This window comes from Hyla sarda, chromosome 1 (genome assembly GCF_029499605.1).
Source record: "Hyla sarda isolate aHylSar1 chromosome 1, aHylSar1.hap1, whole genome shotgun sequence".
Lineage (NCBI taxonomy): Eukaryota > Metazoa > Chordata > Amphibia > Anura > Hylidae > Hyla > Hyla sarda.
In genome coordinates, this window is record NC_079189.1 from 171,851,752 (window position 1) to 171,869,313 (window position 17,562).

Genomic DNA, 17,562 nt, shown 5'->3' on the forward strand with positions numbered 1-17,562 from the left:
GAAACAGCTTGAGGTTTGCCACCCCCATGTGAATGTACAGGGTACATTCACACAGGCGGGTTTACAGTGAGTTTACAGCTACAAGTTTGAGCTGCGGCAAATTTTTCGCCGCAGCGCAAACTCCTAGCGGGAAACTCACCGAAAACCCCCGCCAGTGTGAATGTACCCTAAAAACACTACACTAGACTACATTAACACATAATAAAGGGTAAAACACTACATATACACCCCTTACACTGTCCCCCCAATAAAAATGAAAAACGTATCGTACAGCAGTGTTTGCAAAATGGAACCTCCAGCTGTTGCAAAACAACAACTCCCAGCATTTCTGGACAGTCACTGACTGTCCAGGCATACTGGGAGTTTAGCAACAGCTGGAGGTACCCTGTTTGGGAATCACTGGCATAGAATACCCCTATGTACACCCCTATGCAATCCCTAATTTAGTCCTCAAAGGCGCATGGCGCTCTCTCACTTCAGAGCCCTATCGTATTTCAAGGAAACAGTTTAGAGCCACATATGGGGTATTTCCGTACTCAAGAGAAATTGCACTACAAATTTTGGGGGGCTTTTTCTCCTTTTACCCCTTATGAAAAGTTAAAGTTGGGGCTACACCAGACTGTTAGTGTAAAAAAATTAAAGTGCAACTGTCATGAAATTATGGTGCAATAACCTGCACACAGCCTTTGTACTGTGTGCAGGTGGTGGGTGTAGCAATATTTTTACCTGAAATTTGCAGGCTTTCATGAATGAAAAAAAGGCTTTTATTCAAAGCCACTGACGGTTGGATAGGCGTAGCACGAGGTACGCGCTGCCCCGCTGCCCACCCACACGCCTACGCCGTATGTCCGCGCTGGGACCTCTGTGTGATTGTCACACAGGTCCCAGCGCATGCACCCTTCAGCTAATCTAACCTGTGCGCCGCTGTGTATCATCCAGCAAGCGCTTGCTCCCGACGCCGTCTTCCTCCTCAGTGCGCCTGCGCAGTGTTAGGTGCAGAGAGCGCGCTTCCTCTCTGCACCTAGTATCGAGAACTAACCTAATTGCGCGTTGCTCTGCGCAGTCGCACTGAGGAGGAAGACGGCGGCGGGAGCGAGCACTTGCTGGATGACACACAGCGGCGCGCAGGTTAGATTCGCTGACGGGCGCATGCGCTGGGACATGTGTGTCAATCACACAGAGGTCCCAGCGCGAACATACGGGGTAGGCGTGGGGGCGGCGGCAATGGGGCATCACGTACCTCGCGCCACGCCTATCCAACTGTCAAACCGTCAACCGTCAAGCCTGCAAATTTCAGACAAAAATATTTCTATACCCACCACCTGCACACAGTACAAAGGCTGTGTGCAGGTTATTGCACCAAAATTTCATGACAATTGCGCTTTACACAATTTACACTAACATGCTGATGTTTCCCCATACTTTTTATTTTCACAAGCGGAAAAAGGGGAAAAAAAGACCCCCAAAATTTGTAACGCAATTTCTCCTGAGAACGGAAATACCCCATATGTGGGCGTAAAATGCTCTGCGGACGCACAACAAGGCTCAGGAGTGAGAGTCTACTATGTACATTTGAGGCCTAAATTGGTGATTTGCACAGGGGTGGCTGATTTTACAGCGGTTCTGACATAAATGCAAAAAAATAAATACCCACATGTGACCTCATTTTGGAAACTTCACCCCTCACGGAATGTAACAAAGGGGTATAGTGAGCCTTAACACCCCACAGGTATTTTAAGAATTTTCATTAAAGTTGGATTGAAAAATGAAAAAAAAAATTTTCACTAAAATTCTGGTGTTACCATAAATTTTTCCTTTTCACAAGGGAAAATAGCACCCCAAAATTTGTAACCCCATTTCCTCTGAGCAAGAACATACCCCATATGTAGATGTAAAGTGCTCTGCGTATGAACTACAAGGCTAAGAAGAGAAGGAGCGCTATTGGCCTTTGAAGAGAAAATTTGTCCAGAATTTTTTTTCATTTACACAACCAAACAAAAAGTCTTCAAACACCTGTGAGGTGTTAAGGCTCACTGTATCCCTTGTTACGTTCCTTGAGGGGTGTAGTTTCCAAAATGGTAGGCCATGTGTTTTTTTTTGCTGTTCTGGCACATAAGGGCTTCCTAAATGGGACATGCCCCACAAAAACCATTTCAGCTAAATTTGCTTTCCAAAAGCCAAATGCGACTCCTTCTCTTCTGAGCATTTTACGTCCTAACATGGGCTATTTCCATACTCAGAAGAGATGAGGTTACAAATTTTGGGGGGCATTTACCAATTTTACAAAGGCCATCACCCTTTGTAAAAATGGTAAATTTGGGAGAAAAAACCGCACTGGACCACTTGTTACATGCCTTAAGGGGTGTAGTTTCCAAAATGGTAGGGTTTCCTAAATGCGACATGCCCCCCAAAAACCATTTCAGCAAAATTCTCTCTCCACAATACCATTGTTGCGCCTTCCCTTCTGAGCCCACCGAACACTTGACATACACATATGAGGCATTTCCTTACTCCATAGAAATTGGGTTACAAATTTTGGGGGGCTTTTTCTCCTATTACCCCTTGTAAAAATTCAAAAACTGGGTCTACAAGAACATGCAAGTGTAAAAAAATTAAGATTTTGAATTTTCTCCTTCACTTTGCTGCTATTCCTGTGAAACACCTAAAGGGTTAAACTTTCTGAATGTCAGGGGGCGGAACCAATGGGCAGGATCGAGGGGCAGCAAAATTAGGTTTCACCTAGGGTGGCAAATATCCACCAGGCCTGGCTGCGGGTAGTGCTTCAAGACCGCTCCCCTTTCCACACTCGCAGAGTGGGTTTGAAAAGAAATCCGCTTGTGTGAACGAGTCCTTAGGGCATATGTGCTGCTGCAGATTTTGCTGCCCAGTAATTTCAGTGCCAGATACCACTGAACACCTTCAGAGGTTTGGTGGCGTCTATGCCTCAATAGGTTCTACTAAATAAAAGGCAGTTGGTTTTAATGGTGTGATGCCTCTAAATTTGTATGCAGGTTTATAGACAAAAACATACATGCAGATTTTTTTTGTTACTTCACTCCATTACTCCATAGTACAAAAATAATAAAGCCAAACTTAAACAGTAAGGGGCCTATTAAGCAGAGTTTAATAAAGAGTATAAGCACATTTTTATATTGTTGTATGTAGCTTCCTCTAAGCCGAGCAGCCTGCAGATGTGAGCATTCCATAAGAATTCTCTTGCTGCCAGAAAGTTAGCTCTAGTTAGGTTCAGAATACTTAATTTCTTCCTCCAAGCAAAGTAAGCAGAGAAGGTTAATGTTATCCAGCCCCCTGCAAAAGTCCTGGCTGAAAATCAATTCTGGAAAATGGAGAAATATAAATAACAATGCACCTGACAGCTCATTCAGGCCCAGAGGCAACAAGTCTTTTTCAGAGAAACATATCCTATCCTACATGGAAATGACAGGAAATGTAAAATGTCAGAATATTACTATAGAATGTCATGATAACTACGTCTATTATTTAGCTTCCACTGATTTCCGCATCTGCAAACACTAGTTACCGGATCATAAAGTGAATTAACAACATTCACCACCCTCTGCTCATCAGTTTTACTGTTCTTTGCCTCCTGCTCCAGATAAGCAATGTTATACCAAAAAAAAAGCAGCAAGCGTTTTAATGTCTGATATGTTACAATTTTAGAGGTTTTGTCCTGTCTCAGAAGGTGTGGGCCATGAAGTTGAACCATTACCCTGCATTTACGCCAAGCAATTTAGATAAAATTCCACTGTCATAATAAAGAGCCATTTATAATAATAGGACTTTACTATTGTGCATGTTCATTTAAAAGGACCACCAGAAAAAATACTAGCCCTTTTCTGCCTTGTTTTAAAAAAATGTTATGTGCAGTGAACTTACACTATGGAACTAGATCCTGGACAGTTAAAAGGGTTGTTCAGGCACGGATGTTTGTTTTAATATGTAGTCCAGGGTGAAGGGAAGATAACAAAGAGGTATACTTACTGGGCCTGATTCTCCGCCATTGCCATTTTCCCAAGCATCTGGTCTCCATTGTAGTTCTATTCCTACTAGTTCTGGTGGCATGCCAATCGGACAGAACAACTCAGTGATTGACTGAGTAGGCAGTTCTCATCCACACAGCACATAACTAAAACTAGTAAGAACAGGACAGCAACAGGGACCAGACAATCAGGAAAAAGAAAGTGGTGATGGATTGGGCTGGGTAAGTACATCTCATTGTTATTTGCCCTGCAGCTCATGCCACATTTACACATCTCTCCCTGTCTGAACAACCCCTTTAAAGCACTTAAGGGGAACTGTGTCAAGCCTCTACATCTGTATTTTGGTGTGGCAAAATAAAAAATTATCAATATAATTAGCGATTTTTGCATTATTTAAAAAGTGAGACATCCACATCTGCTTGATTTACTACAAATTACACAAGAGCTTAAGTTGTAGCTGAGATCTACACAAGCTCCTAGCTGACATAAATTTCACTTTGTGGTGCACGTTTAGCAAAATGGCTGTCTTTAGTAAATCTGACCATATGTCCCCTGAGGTCCAGCACAATTATAGCTTTAACATCTTAACGACACATGACATACATGTATGCCCTTGATTGCAGTCCGGGTGTATAAAGCATGCTCACAAGCTGAGTGCACTTCATACCCGGTGAGTAAAATGTTACAAGACATGTGCTGGTTAGCTCAGGGGGTCCCGATCAGCTGACATGACATCGATCATGCTTTCAGTCATTCACCTCTTAACTCCTCATCACCTTCTAAAAATCATAACGCTTTCAATTTTGCACCTACAGACCCATATGAGGGCGTATTTATTGCGCCACCAATTGTACTTTGTAATGACATCAATCATTTCATCGCAGAATTTACAGCGAACCCAGAAAAAAAAATATTTGTAGGGCAAAATTGGAAAAAACAAACGCCATTTTGTAACTTTTGGGGGCTTCCAATTCTATGCAGTGCACTTTTCAGTAAAAATGACACCATATCTTTATTCTGTAGGTCCATGCAGTTACAAGGATAAAACAACCTAATTTATATAGGTTTTATTTTATTACTTTAAAAAAAATTATAACTACATGCACCAAAATTAGTATGTATAAAATTTTCCTCTTCTGACCCCTATAACTTTTTTATTTTTCCATATACAGGCATGTATGAGGGCAAATTTTTGGCGCCGTGATCTGATTTTATCGGTAGCATTTTTGTTTTGATGGGACTTTTTGTTCACTTTTATACATTTTTTTAGGGTATACAAAGTGACCAAAAATGCGCAATTTTGGAATTGACCGTGTGGTTTAATTAACATTATATTTTAATAAACATTAATTAACATTATATTTTTATAGTTCGGACATTTACACACACGGCAATACCACGTTTATTTTTTTTTACATATTTTTTTATGGGAAAAGGGGGGTGATTCAAACTTTTATTAGGGAAGGGATTATATTAAATTTATTAACTTTTTTTTTGTCCACATTGGGGACTATTACATGCAATTCTTTGATTGGATACACTGATCAATGCTATGTCATAGCATAGCATTGATCAGTGTTATCGGTGCTCTTCTGCTCCAGCCTGGATCTCAGGCATGGAGCAGAAGCGCAACGATCGGACAGCGGGAAGCAAGGTAAGAAGCATTCCGCTGTCCTCTCAGCTGTTCAGCGCTGACCAGGATGGACACGTCAGGTAAGATGAAGAAGGTTCATCTTACCTTCTTCATCTTATTTGACGTGTCCATCCTGGTCATCGCCGTTGTACCCCATTCCATCTCGCGAAGTTGCTGCTTGCCATGAAGTTTGGTGTGTCATTTTATACACATGAATATTATGTCTCTTGCTGTATATGCCTGTCTATAATGTGAATCTACCCCCCCCCCCCCCAAATTGCCATCACTTTCTACAAGGCACATGCATAACGGAGATGCAGAGAAGCCCTTGTTTGATTCCTGTTTTGTGTTCTTACAATGCATTTGCTATGTGGAGTTTAAAAGTGTAAGCACAGCTTTCTAAACAATGGTATCTCCTCTACAGGTGGTCTCTTGGGTAAATCCAATGTTTGCAGAGTCCTTTCACTTCCCTAGGACAATTTGGTTGTGCTGGCTGACACAGAGATGAAGCCCTAGTAAGCTGCGTGGCTTTACCGTTAGCTTCAAATACCAAATAACACAGGAAACTACCCACAGAGATCAAGGGGGCATACGTCTCAATGAATTCCACAAACAAAGGCAGCTCCATCTGCAGGGTATTGTCACACAGAGCTGAGATCCAGGTGCACAAGTGACAGACAGCTCTAGAGCTTCCCCTTCCTGGACAAAACAAGGGACTGCATTCTAATACAAGCCATGACAATAATCTGTGCATTGAACACTGCTTACAATAAATGCTACAGTAAAGCAGATGACACAACATAGTAAAATGTAAACAAGTAGAGAACCATTCAGAACCGAGAAGTTATCCATTGTTCTAAATGGTAGCTTTCTTTTATTTCAATGTGTATCCAGGCCAGGCTTCATAAAGTTTCATAATATATTAGTAATATTTTTATGAAATTACAATCTCTTTGTAGAACTGTTATCTTTCTGGACAATTATGAATGAACTGACAACTTCACTATGTAGAAGTTAATGGGATAATAAAGGACAAGTATCATGTAAAAAAAATGTATCCCCTATCTGAAGGATAGGGGATAAGTTTTAGATCGCGGGGGTCCGAGCGCTGGGGCCCCCCGCGATCTCCTATTAAGAGCCCCGGCTCTCCTATACAGCGGTGCTTGGCGACCTCTGCCTAAAGCGGGGGTGGCCACACCCCCTCTGTATAGTTCTATGGGAGAAGATTGCTGAACGGCTCTCCCATAGAGCTATATGGAGGGAGTGTGGCGGCCCCAGCTTCGGGCAATGGTCACCTCGCTTCGGGCAAGGGTCCTTCGGATAGGGGATACGTTTCTTTTTACTTGATACTTGTCCTTTAAGGAACACTGATGTTGCCTAAGGAGTTCACACTGAGTTTTTAGTGCTCATTTAGTTTTTAATGGGAATTTGGCTGCAGTTCACATTGTGAAATGAGGCGTGTATTATTTGAGCATACAATTCCAATACATTGTATGCAAAAATCTAAAAAAAATCTATCACTTTAATCCCCCAGGTGGCCACAATCTCTGTTCAATTGCAGGAGACAATCCCATTATCTATGGGCTGACTCCTGCAACTGGATGGAGATCACAGCAAGCTGGGGAGTGAAGTTTTACCCTGTTATATCTAAAGGTCGATAGAGGGCTGAACCCCGACCAATCAAAACTTTTGTCATGTTGTTGCGACATGTCAAAAGCATTGTATAATGACAGGGGCACGTTAAGGCTATGCCAAATTTATATATTTTTTATTATTACATTTATAAAAATAATTGCTGCCATAACTTTTTCGGAGCAGTTTTTTTGTAGGCTGGTGCTCAAGTATTTTGGGGTGTATTTGACTTATTGAGCACTTTTGATTAACTTTTTTATGGCAGCTTGAACAAAACGGAAATAGTCTTGATTTATTTTAATAGGTTCACTGTGTGGTTAAATAATGTGACAATTTTAAAGTTTGGGTAATAATGTATACAGTGATACCATCTATGTACTTTTTCTTTTAGATTATTTGACAAAATAAAGCATATATTTAAGGAAAAAATATGTTGTGTATCATTTACTTTTTTTGTATATGTTTTTTAACATTTTATAAAACTTTTCTTTACACATTGTTTTAGGGGACTTGATCACCTAATCGCTGGTATAATACATTGCGGTATTTGTATACTGTGCACTGTGCCTGTCCGTATTACACCGGTATAGCCTTACAGGTGTACTTACATGCCATAAACTGGGACTTTCCTTTGGCATATGGTTGCCAGGAAAACTTATCAGTACCGAAAAGGGAGTAAATATGGCAGCATAGAATGACAGAGCCGATAACAACACCAGTGTCAATCAACCAGCTGGGATGTTAAATATTCAGTATACAATGTCTCTGTATGCCCCAAGGCTACAAGGAACTAGGGCACTGACCAGCCACCTAATCATGTAGTACCTCCCTCCTGGTTCTAGTTGACACAATTCCATAAAACCATATAGCCAGGTACTGTATATGATAGCATTAAAAGAGACACATTCATTTATATAACTATAACGTTCACCTTATTCAATGAATGGTGCTTGTTCTCACTTACACTACACGGAACAATGCTAATTGCTGATTGGTTGTTGTGGGTTTCTGCATATTTACACTTCAGTAAGTGAATAGTAGCCTTTGTTGCCAAGTTTTAATAAAAGAAAATCATACATTGCAGAATGATTCCTAGACTTTACCATGCAATACCATATGAACAATGAAGCCTTTATTCAATATGGAGACATTAATAGTAATTATGAAACAACAGATTTTAATTGATATGGCAGAGATTTCCTAATTAATCATCTCGGCAACTGCAAATATGAGCACAGTATGGCCCAAACAAGGTATTGCTACCTGACACCCAAAACTGCATTCACATACAGCATTCTGTAGCTTCTTTTTGTTTCCATTGGCATTTATAATGGTGTTTTGGAGTTTCTCTTTATAATCAAATATTGCTATAATGTCTAAGAAAGGGTTTTGGTTTACAAAATGGTTTTGGTTTGTAGTGATTTGGGGGTCAACAGCCTTTTTTCTTTTGTTTAATGTTTTTTCAGAAAACATAGTATGTTCTGGGTATGCCATTTATTCAGGATTCTTTTACCATAAACTAATTTTTTTTATAGGACCTGAACAATGCATGTACAAAATTACACTATAAAAACATAACCAAAATGAAGAAATGTAAAAAGAAACACCTTAAAAAATACTTGTTCGGCCGTCAAACTCCCTTTTTTTTTTTTTTGCGGCCGTCATTTTTTGCCAGAGCATACTGGCAAATAACGGGCCCCGATAGACCCCATTGTATGCTATAGCCGCCGTTATTTTCGGAGAAAATAACTAACTCGATCCTAAAATAACGGGCTTCACACAGCCGAAAACAGCCGGCAGTGTAAACGTAGCCTTACATTTATAAAATGCTAGTGTTTTTGCATGTGTGTTTTTTTTTTTTTTTTTTTTTTTTAAACAGGAAAGCCTAAAGTGCAACAGGTTCACCTGTATGTTCACTTTTCTCCACAGGTATGCTTTACCAAGCATGCCTTTTCTTGACATATCACAGTCAAGTGTAATTTGCTCTTACAGGAAAGGGCAATGTCATATGAAAGAGAAACATAAATAAAGTTAAATTTATCAAACATGTGCTGATCAACCATCTAATGTGGTCTTCCTGCTTACCCTTGACAGCAGATGATAAAGGAGAAAATTATAGGACAGCTCAAAAAATTCCTAATCTTTCTGTTCTTGGGGGAAATTAGCCACCTTCAGTTGTATCTGACAGTGGCTTTCTCCCCTGCCTACACAGAACTCATGTATGGCTGAGCTGACCATACAAGTTTTTGGGTTGAGGTTAGAAAAGGGATAGCTCTTTTAACTCTATGGCCAACTCAATAGAGATAGTTACATAGTTACAACCATAGTTAGTACAGGTGAAAAAAGACACATGTCGAAGATCAGCCAAGGAGGAGAAGGGAAGGGGTATCGGTAAATAAAGAGGAACAGCTTCTATATTTCAGATGCATTATTTATTAATTATATTTCACATACAGTGCATTCAAAAATGTTTTCAGACACTTTCATGTTTTTCACATTTTGTTAGGTTGAGGCCTTTTGCTAAAAAATAATTAAATAAGGCTGCTTTCACACTATGAATTTCTCCGTTTAGTAACTTCCGTGAGAAGTTCCGTCACTACAATTGCGAAACCCGGCCGTTACAAAACCCCTGACGGCCGTGACTAAATTGCATTGCAGCCTATGGGGTTTTGTAACTGCCCGTTTGCACCCGTATATGCCCGTAATTCATTACGGACGTTATACAGTGACGGGACATAGTGGCAGAAAAATTACTGTAACTGAAAATATCTTAAATTCTCACTGTAAGATGTATATACCTTATGGGAATAAAAGGGTCAGAAATAAAAGAAAACCAATATGGATGAATAAGAATGTTAAGGGGACAATAAATGACAAAAATAAATCATTTAAACTACTAAAAGAGGACGGCAGTGAGGAAGCATTAAAAATCTATAGAGAAATATGTAAAAAAAAAAAACTCCAAAATGTTTTTTTAACTATATAAATAGTAAAAAGGTTAAAATAGAAACTGTTGGCCCTTTAAAAATGATGAGGAGGAAATGATAAATGGGGATCAGGAAAAAGCAAATATATTAAACAAATTCTTTTCAACTGTATTCACCCAGGAAAATGAAATGCCAGGTAAAATACAGCCAGATAAGGTAAACTCCCCAGTACCAGGTCACCTGCCTAACCCAGGAAGAAGTACAGTGCCACCTACAAAAAAATCTAAATAGACAAAGCGCCAGGTCTAGATGGCATTCACCCCCCGTGTTCTAAAGTAATTAAGTAATGTAATAGACAGACCCCTATTATTAATATTCAGGGACTCTATAGTAACAGGGACTGTTCCCCAGGACTGGCGCATGGCAAATGTGGTGCCAAATTTAAAAAGGGGCCAAAAGGTGACCCCGGGAATTATAGGCCTGTTAGTTTAACCTCCGTTGTATGTAAATTGTTTGAGGGTTTTCTAAGGGATGCTAATTTGGAGTATCTTGCTAAAAATAAATGTATGACTCCATATCAGCATGGCTTTATGAGGAATAGGTCCTATCAAACTAACCTGATCAGTTTTTATGAGGAGGTGAGCTCTCGACTGGACCAGGGGCAATCGCTGGATGTCGTATATCTGGATTTTTCCAAAGCATTTGATACGGTGCCACATAAAAGATTGGTGCATAAAATGAGAATGCTTGGACTGGGGGAAAATCTGTGAAAGTGGGTAAGTAACTGGCTCAGTGGATAGGAAACAGAGGGTTGTTATTAATGGTACTTATTCTGATTGGGTGACTATTACTAGTGGGGTACCACAGGGGTCAGTCTTGGGTCCTATTCTATTTAATATATTTATAAATGACCTTGTAGAGGGGTTGTATAGTAAAGTAGCAATCTTTGCAGATGATACTAAACTCTGTAAAGAGGTACCGTATTTATCGGGGTATACCACGCACCGGCCTATAACACACACCATCATTTTACCAATGATATTTGGGTAAAAAAAAGTTTTTTACCCAAATAACCTTGATAAAATGAGGGTGCGTGTGTGTGCATGTGTATACCCCGATACACCCCCAGGAAAGGCAGGGGGAGAGAGGCCGTCGCTGCCCGCTTCTCTCCCCCTGCCTTTCCTGGGGTCTAGAGCTCTGCTGCCGCCGCTTCTCTCCCGCTGGCTATCGGCGCCGCTGCCCGTTCTCTCCCCCTGACTATCGGTGCCGGCGCCCCATTGCCGGCGCCGATAGCCAGGGGGAGAGAAGCGGCGCCGGCAATGGGGCAGCGGCGCCGACAGCCAGGGGGAGAGAAGGGGCAGCGGCCAGCACCCATTGCCGGCTCCGCTTCCCCATTGCCTTCCCCATCCCCGGTTGCATAATTACCTGTTGCCGGGGTCCGGTCCGCGCTGCTTCAGGCCTCCGGTGTGCGTCCCATGCGTCGTTGCTATGCACTGCACGGCGCGGTGCAATGATGAGTAATCAGGGTGAATGATGTATATAGTCCAGTCCTGAGAGGCCAAGCCATCCCTGAGGAAGGATAAGGATATTCTCCAAAACGCCATTGGATTTTTTTTTGGCCCAACTAGCTCTTTCTAGTGACGTCACGCACAGCTACGGGACTTACTATCATCTTCACTCTGCAGCACGCAGGTAGAGATGCCGCCGGCCGGGGAAGATCTCCCTGCAAACTGCATGGATTACTATACAGTCCAGTATAATCGGCAGAAACTAGGGATCGACCGATTATCAGTATGGCCGATATTATCGGCCGATAATCACGATTTTGGGCATTATCGGTATCGGCAATTACCTTGCCGATAAGCCGATAATGCCCCGCCCCCCGCACCGCGACCGCCACCCCCCGACCCGCTGCACCGCACCCCCAACCCACCGCACCGCGTCGCACCCCCCACCGTGATGCTGGGAGGTATACCGGTATGGATTTTTGCCCATACCGCTATACCGGTCGGGCCCCTCCCCCACCCTCCGAGTCAATAAAAAAATTTAACTTACCCGTAATGGGGGTGGTCCGGGTCATCCATCCTTCCTGTAGTGTCCGGGGGCGTTCCGGGTGAACCGGTCCGGGCTGTCCTTCTCCACTCCGGGCAGGCTCCGGCCTAGTACACTGCATAGACGCCGCTACGCCGTGACGTCAGGTGCGTCGCTGCGCACGGGCGTCACTGCGCAGCGGCGTCTATGCAGCGTACTAGGCCGGAGCCTGCCCGGAGTGGAGAAGATGACCGCCGGAGAAGAAGGACAGCCCGGACCGGTTCACTCTTCACCCGGAATGCCCCCGGACACTTCAGGAAGGAAGGATGGATGGCCCGGACCACCCTGACAGGTAGGGGGAGAGAAGCGGGTGGTGGCGGCAGCGGCCTATGGCCCCGCAAAAGCCACTGCAGATCATTGATTTAAAGCGCCCGCTTTAAATCAATGATCTGCAGCGGTGTCGCAGGGGGTTAAATAGCGGATAACTTATACCGGAATATCGGTATAAGTTATCGGCTATCGGCCCTAACCTGCACCGATTATCGGTATCGGCCCTAAAAAAACGATATCGGTCGATCCCTAGCAGAAACATCGAGGATACTAGAGGAATAGGATCGGATCAGAAACACACATAGATAAAGGTAAAACATCTTCCTATATATATATTCGAAAACTTGGTTAAGGTGTGACAAGTACATCTCGCTCTGTAACATAGAGGCACGGGTGCGCACACACTACTGTGCGCTCTCATGCACATACGCATATCGTATACGTATATTTATAAGACCTCTACTAGCGCTACTGCCGGTCAAATAACTTTATTTTCTCACATTACCCCTCATAAAAATGAGAAATTTGGGGAAAAAGCAGGTGTTAAGGCTCACTGGACCCCTTGTTACGCTCCTTGAGGGGTGTAGTTTTCAAAATATTATGCCATGTGTTTTTTTTTCTGTTCTGGCACCATAGGGGCTTCCTTAATGTGACCCCCCCCCCCCCCCCCCAAAAAAAAAAGAAAATTTTCAGAAAAAGTTCTCCAAAGTTCCATTGTCGCTCCTTCCCTTCTGAGCCCTCTAGTGCACCCTCAGAACACTTTACATCCACATATGAGGTAATTCCTTACTAGAGAGAAATTGGGTTACAAATTTTAGGGTGATTTCTCTCCTTATACCCCTTGTAAAAATAAAAAAAAATGGGTCTACAAGAACATGCGAGTGTGAAAAATGAAGATTTTGAATTTTTTGCTTCACTTTGCTGCTATTCCTGTGAAACACCTAAAGGGTTCACACTTACTGAATGTTATTTTGAATACTTTGAGGGGTGCAGTTTTTATAATGGGGTCATTTATTGGGGATTTCCAATATGAAGACCCCTCAAATCCACTTCAAAACTGAACTGGTCCCTGAAAAATTCCAATTTTGAAAATTTTGTGAAAGATTGGAAAATTGCTGCTGAACTTTGAAGCCCTCTGATGTCAACATGTCAACAAACATGTCAACATTATGATGCAAACATAAAGTAGACATTGTGTATATGCAAATCAATATATCATTTATTTGGTATGTCTATTTTCCTTACAAGCAGGGAGCTTCAAAAGTAAAAAAAAAAATTCTATATTTTCAAATTTTTCATAAAATTTTGGAATTTTGCAAATGTGATGCAAGTATTGAAAAAAAATTTACCACTAACATAAGGTAAAATTTGTCACGAAAAAAGCAATCTCGGAATCAGAATGAAAAGTAAAAGCATCTCAGAGTTATTAATACTTAAAGTGACAGTGGTCAGATGTGAAAAAAATGCCTGGGTCCTTAAAGAGGTACTCCGCCCCTAGACATCTTATCCCCTATCCAAATGATGTCTGATTTTTACCAAAAAATGCACTGCGTAGAAACGAAAGCCCTCAAAATATTTTGTTATAAAAAGATTGATGTCATTACAAAGTACAATTGGTGACACAAAAAACAAGCCCTTATATTGGTCTGTAGGTGCAAAATTCTAAGTGTTATGATTTTTAGAAAGGGAGGAGGAAGAAACAAAAGTGCAAATGCGAAAATTGACCTGGTCATTAGGGCCAAAATGGGCTTGGTCCTTAAAAGGTTTAATTAACTAAAAGGGTCCTTTACTGTCATTTAAATCAAAATTTTGCACAGTTTTGTGGAAAATTTGACCCAGAGATTTATAAACCTGGACCATATCTTCATAAGTGAAAGCATGGTTTTATTGAGGAAAGAAGTTTACATGCCAACCTGATTTGTTTTATAAGGCTAGATAACAATTTAACTTTAAACAATCATGTAAATGTATAAATGTGTTGATCCACTATGATCGCCACTCAAGAGGGAAATGTTTCCTTTTAAGAGCAGATTGGTTTGTGCCTTAAGGTTTTTTCCCCTTACTTTGAAACATTCCAAAATTGCCCTTACCCCCAACTTCTTTATCCACATCATCTCTCCACATTTGGTTGAACTTGATGGACATGTACTATGTAAGTAGTCACCATGATCCTTTGTGTTGTTACATTATGAACTGTATATGTTTATATGTTTATATATATATATATATAAAAATATATATATATATATATATATATATATGTATATATATCCTTGTGTTATACAATTTCCCCCAGCACATAAGATGATAGTGATATACAGTATACACAAATAATAATGAGATTAACATGGCAGATCTATTACTACTTGGTACGAAGGAAACAAACATGCACGCAGTAAGACGTGCCCACTTGATTAGATGTTTCCCTCATCAGGGAATAAGGGCTTTCTGCAAAATAAATCAAGTGGTTTATTACTAAGCCTGTCAAAAGTGTAAGCAGAGAACAGATTTTCCATCATAATACATGTATTAGTTTATTAGTTTAACATAGATTTCACCCAAATTGTTGTTTGGCCCCAAAGCTCATGGAAACATAAGGATTTCATATCATTACACCACTCTTAGCATTTCCTGTAAAAGCTGAGACCCTTATAGCCAAGGTCCACATCTGTTCAGTCTATTCTGAACAGGAACTAGAAGTACAAACTTGTCATTAGTAGTGATGCCCCTCAAAAACAGATTGATACTAAAGTATGAGCAGCCAGCACCAACATTACATCCTTTAAATAAGCAAGACTTCTCTTTTTCGGTAACACTTTATTTTCATTTTATCACACTGCTCTTAAGTGGGGACATTTATTTTTATAATGTCAAATGATTTTTCATATTCCCACACATAGAATAATGGCCAGACTGTTGCATAGCTAGTTATTGCTTGAAACAGGGAGAGATTTTATAAAACCTGTGTAGAGGAAAAGTGGTGCCGTTGCCCATAGCAGCCAATCATATTGCTTCTTTCATTTTTAAAAGGGCCTTTGGAAAATGAAAGAAGCAATCTGATTGGTTGCTATGGGCAACTGCTCCAGTCTTCCTCTACACAGGTTTTGATAAATCTCCCCCATAATAACTACAGAGTACATAATTTAGTTAACATGATTTTCTATATTCTATATGATGATTTTCAATATTCTAGTAAATATTAATCCTATTGATGTATACACAACATTTTGTAGTTGTATACATACTCTAAATGTAGTAAATACATCTGCAGAATCAACGTCTCAAGCCTTTGCCTAGTTTATTCTTCAGACTGAAAAATTTCAGGTTGGCCAAAAACCACCTAACTTACTTTCTGAGTGACCAACATTGCACTGTTTGTAACATTATGTACCTCATGCATTTCAGTACAGACATTGCTGTATATTACTATATTGCCATATTTTTATAATACCCTACTCCTTCCATTAATGCAATATTTTTTAGAACACTTCTTGTTCCTGCAATCCCGAGAATAGAGCCCCAAGTCTTTATTTTGAATGGAGTGACAAATGGAGTGTTGTACTTTGCTATCTCTGGTGGCTTCATAGATCATAAATATAGAGCTGCAGTGTGCATGTGGGACTCGTAGCTTGGTTCACGACAAAGACTCATGGCCACATTCTCGAAATCACAGCATTTAGACCCCCCAGTACCGTATATACTCGAGTATAAGCCGACCCGAGTATAAGCCGAGACCCCTAATTTCAACCCAAAATCCCAGGAAAAGTTAGTGACTCGAGTATAAGCCTAGGGTGGGAAATACATCATCCCCCCCTGTCATCATCCAGACCCGTCATTAACATCCTCATCATCATCACCGCCTGTCATCATCCAGACCCTCATCATCATCACCTGTCATCATCCCCTTGTCATCATCCCCACCCCCCTTCATCATCCCCTTGTCATCATCCCCACCCCCCTTCATCATCCCCTTGTAATCATCCCACACACCCCCCTTCATCATCCCCTTGTCATCATCCCCACCCCCCTTCATCATCCCACCCCCCCCTTCATCATCCCACCCCCCCCTTCATCATCCCACCCCCCCCCTTCACCATCCTCTTGTCATCATCCCACACATCCCCCTTCATCATCCCCTTGTCATCATCCCACCCCCCTTCATCATCCTCTTGTCATCATCCCACACCCCCCCCCTTCATCATCCTCTTCTCATCATCCGCCCTCAGTGGTCTTCAACCTGCGGACCTCCAGAGGTTTCAAAACTACAACTCCCAGCAAGCCCGGGCAGCCATCGGCCTTCAACATCATCCAGCCCCCTCTCACCCCCCTTTAGTTCTGAGTACTCACCTCCGCTCGGCGCTGGTCCGGTCCTGCAGGACTGTCCGGTGAGGAGGTGGTCCGGTGGGATAGTGGTTCCGGGCTGCTATCTTCACCGGGGGCGCCTCTTCTCCGCGCTTCCGGCCCGGAATAGAGGCGTTGCCTTGACAATGACGCAGAAGTACGTTGGCAATGAACGTACCTCTGCGTCGTTGTCAAGGCAACGTGACTATTCTGGGGCCGGGCCCGAAGCGCTTAGAAGAGGCCTCCACGGTGAAGATAGCAGCCCGGAACCACTATCCCACCGGACGACCTCCTCTCCGGACAGTCCTGCAGCACCGGACCAGCGCCGAGCGGAGGTGAGTACTGTACAGAACTAAAGGGGGTGAGAGGGGGCTGGATGATGTCGAAGGCCGCAGTGGTCTTCAACCTGCGGACCTCCGGAGGTTTCAAAACTACAACTCCCAGCAAGCCCGGACAGCCGATGGCTGCCCGGGCTTGCTGGGAGTTGTAGTTTTGAAACCTCTGGAGGTCCGCAGGTTGAAGACCACTGCGGGTGGGGGAGTTCACTCGAGTATAAGCCGAGGGGGGTGTTTTCAGCACGAAAAATTGTGCTGAAAAACTCGGCTTATACTCGAGTATATACGGTAATCTAACACTTATCCCCTCTTCTTAGAAGTGCTATAACTTG

At 42.1% G+C, this 17,562-nt stretch overlaps 1 protein-coding gene across 4 annotated transcripts in view; it reads right to left on the reverse strand.

Annotated features, from left to right (window-relative positions):
* Positions 1-17,562, reverse strand: part of AFG2A (AFG2 AAA ATPase homolog A) — a 436,735-nt gene that overhangs the window by 109,375 nt on the left and 309,798 nt on the right. Inside the window, exon 15 of one of the 4 annotated variants that reach the window (XM_056563864.1) lies at positions 3,317-3,337. The exons of the other annotated variants lie outside the window; for them this stretch is intronic. Coding sequence (XP_056419839.1) covers positions 3,332-3,337 — 6 coding nt within the window. The 3' untranslated portion in view covers positions 3,317-3,331. Of the gene's footprint in view, positions 1-3,316; positions 3,338-17,562 lie in introns of those variants that run through there. 4 annotated transcript variants of the gene reach the window in all.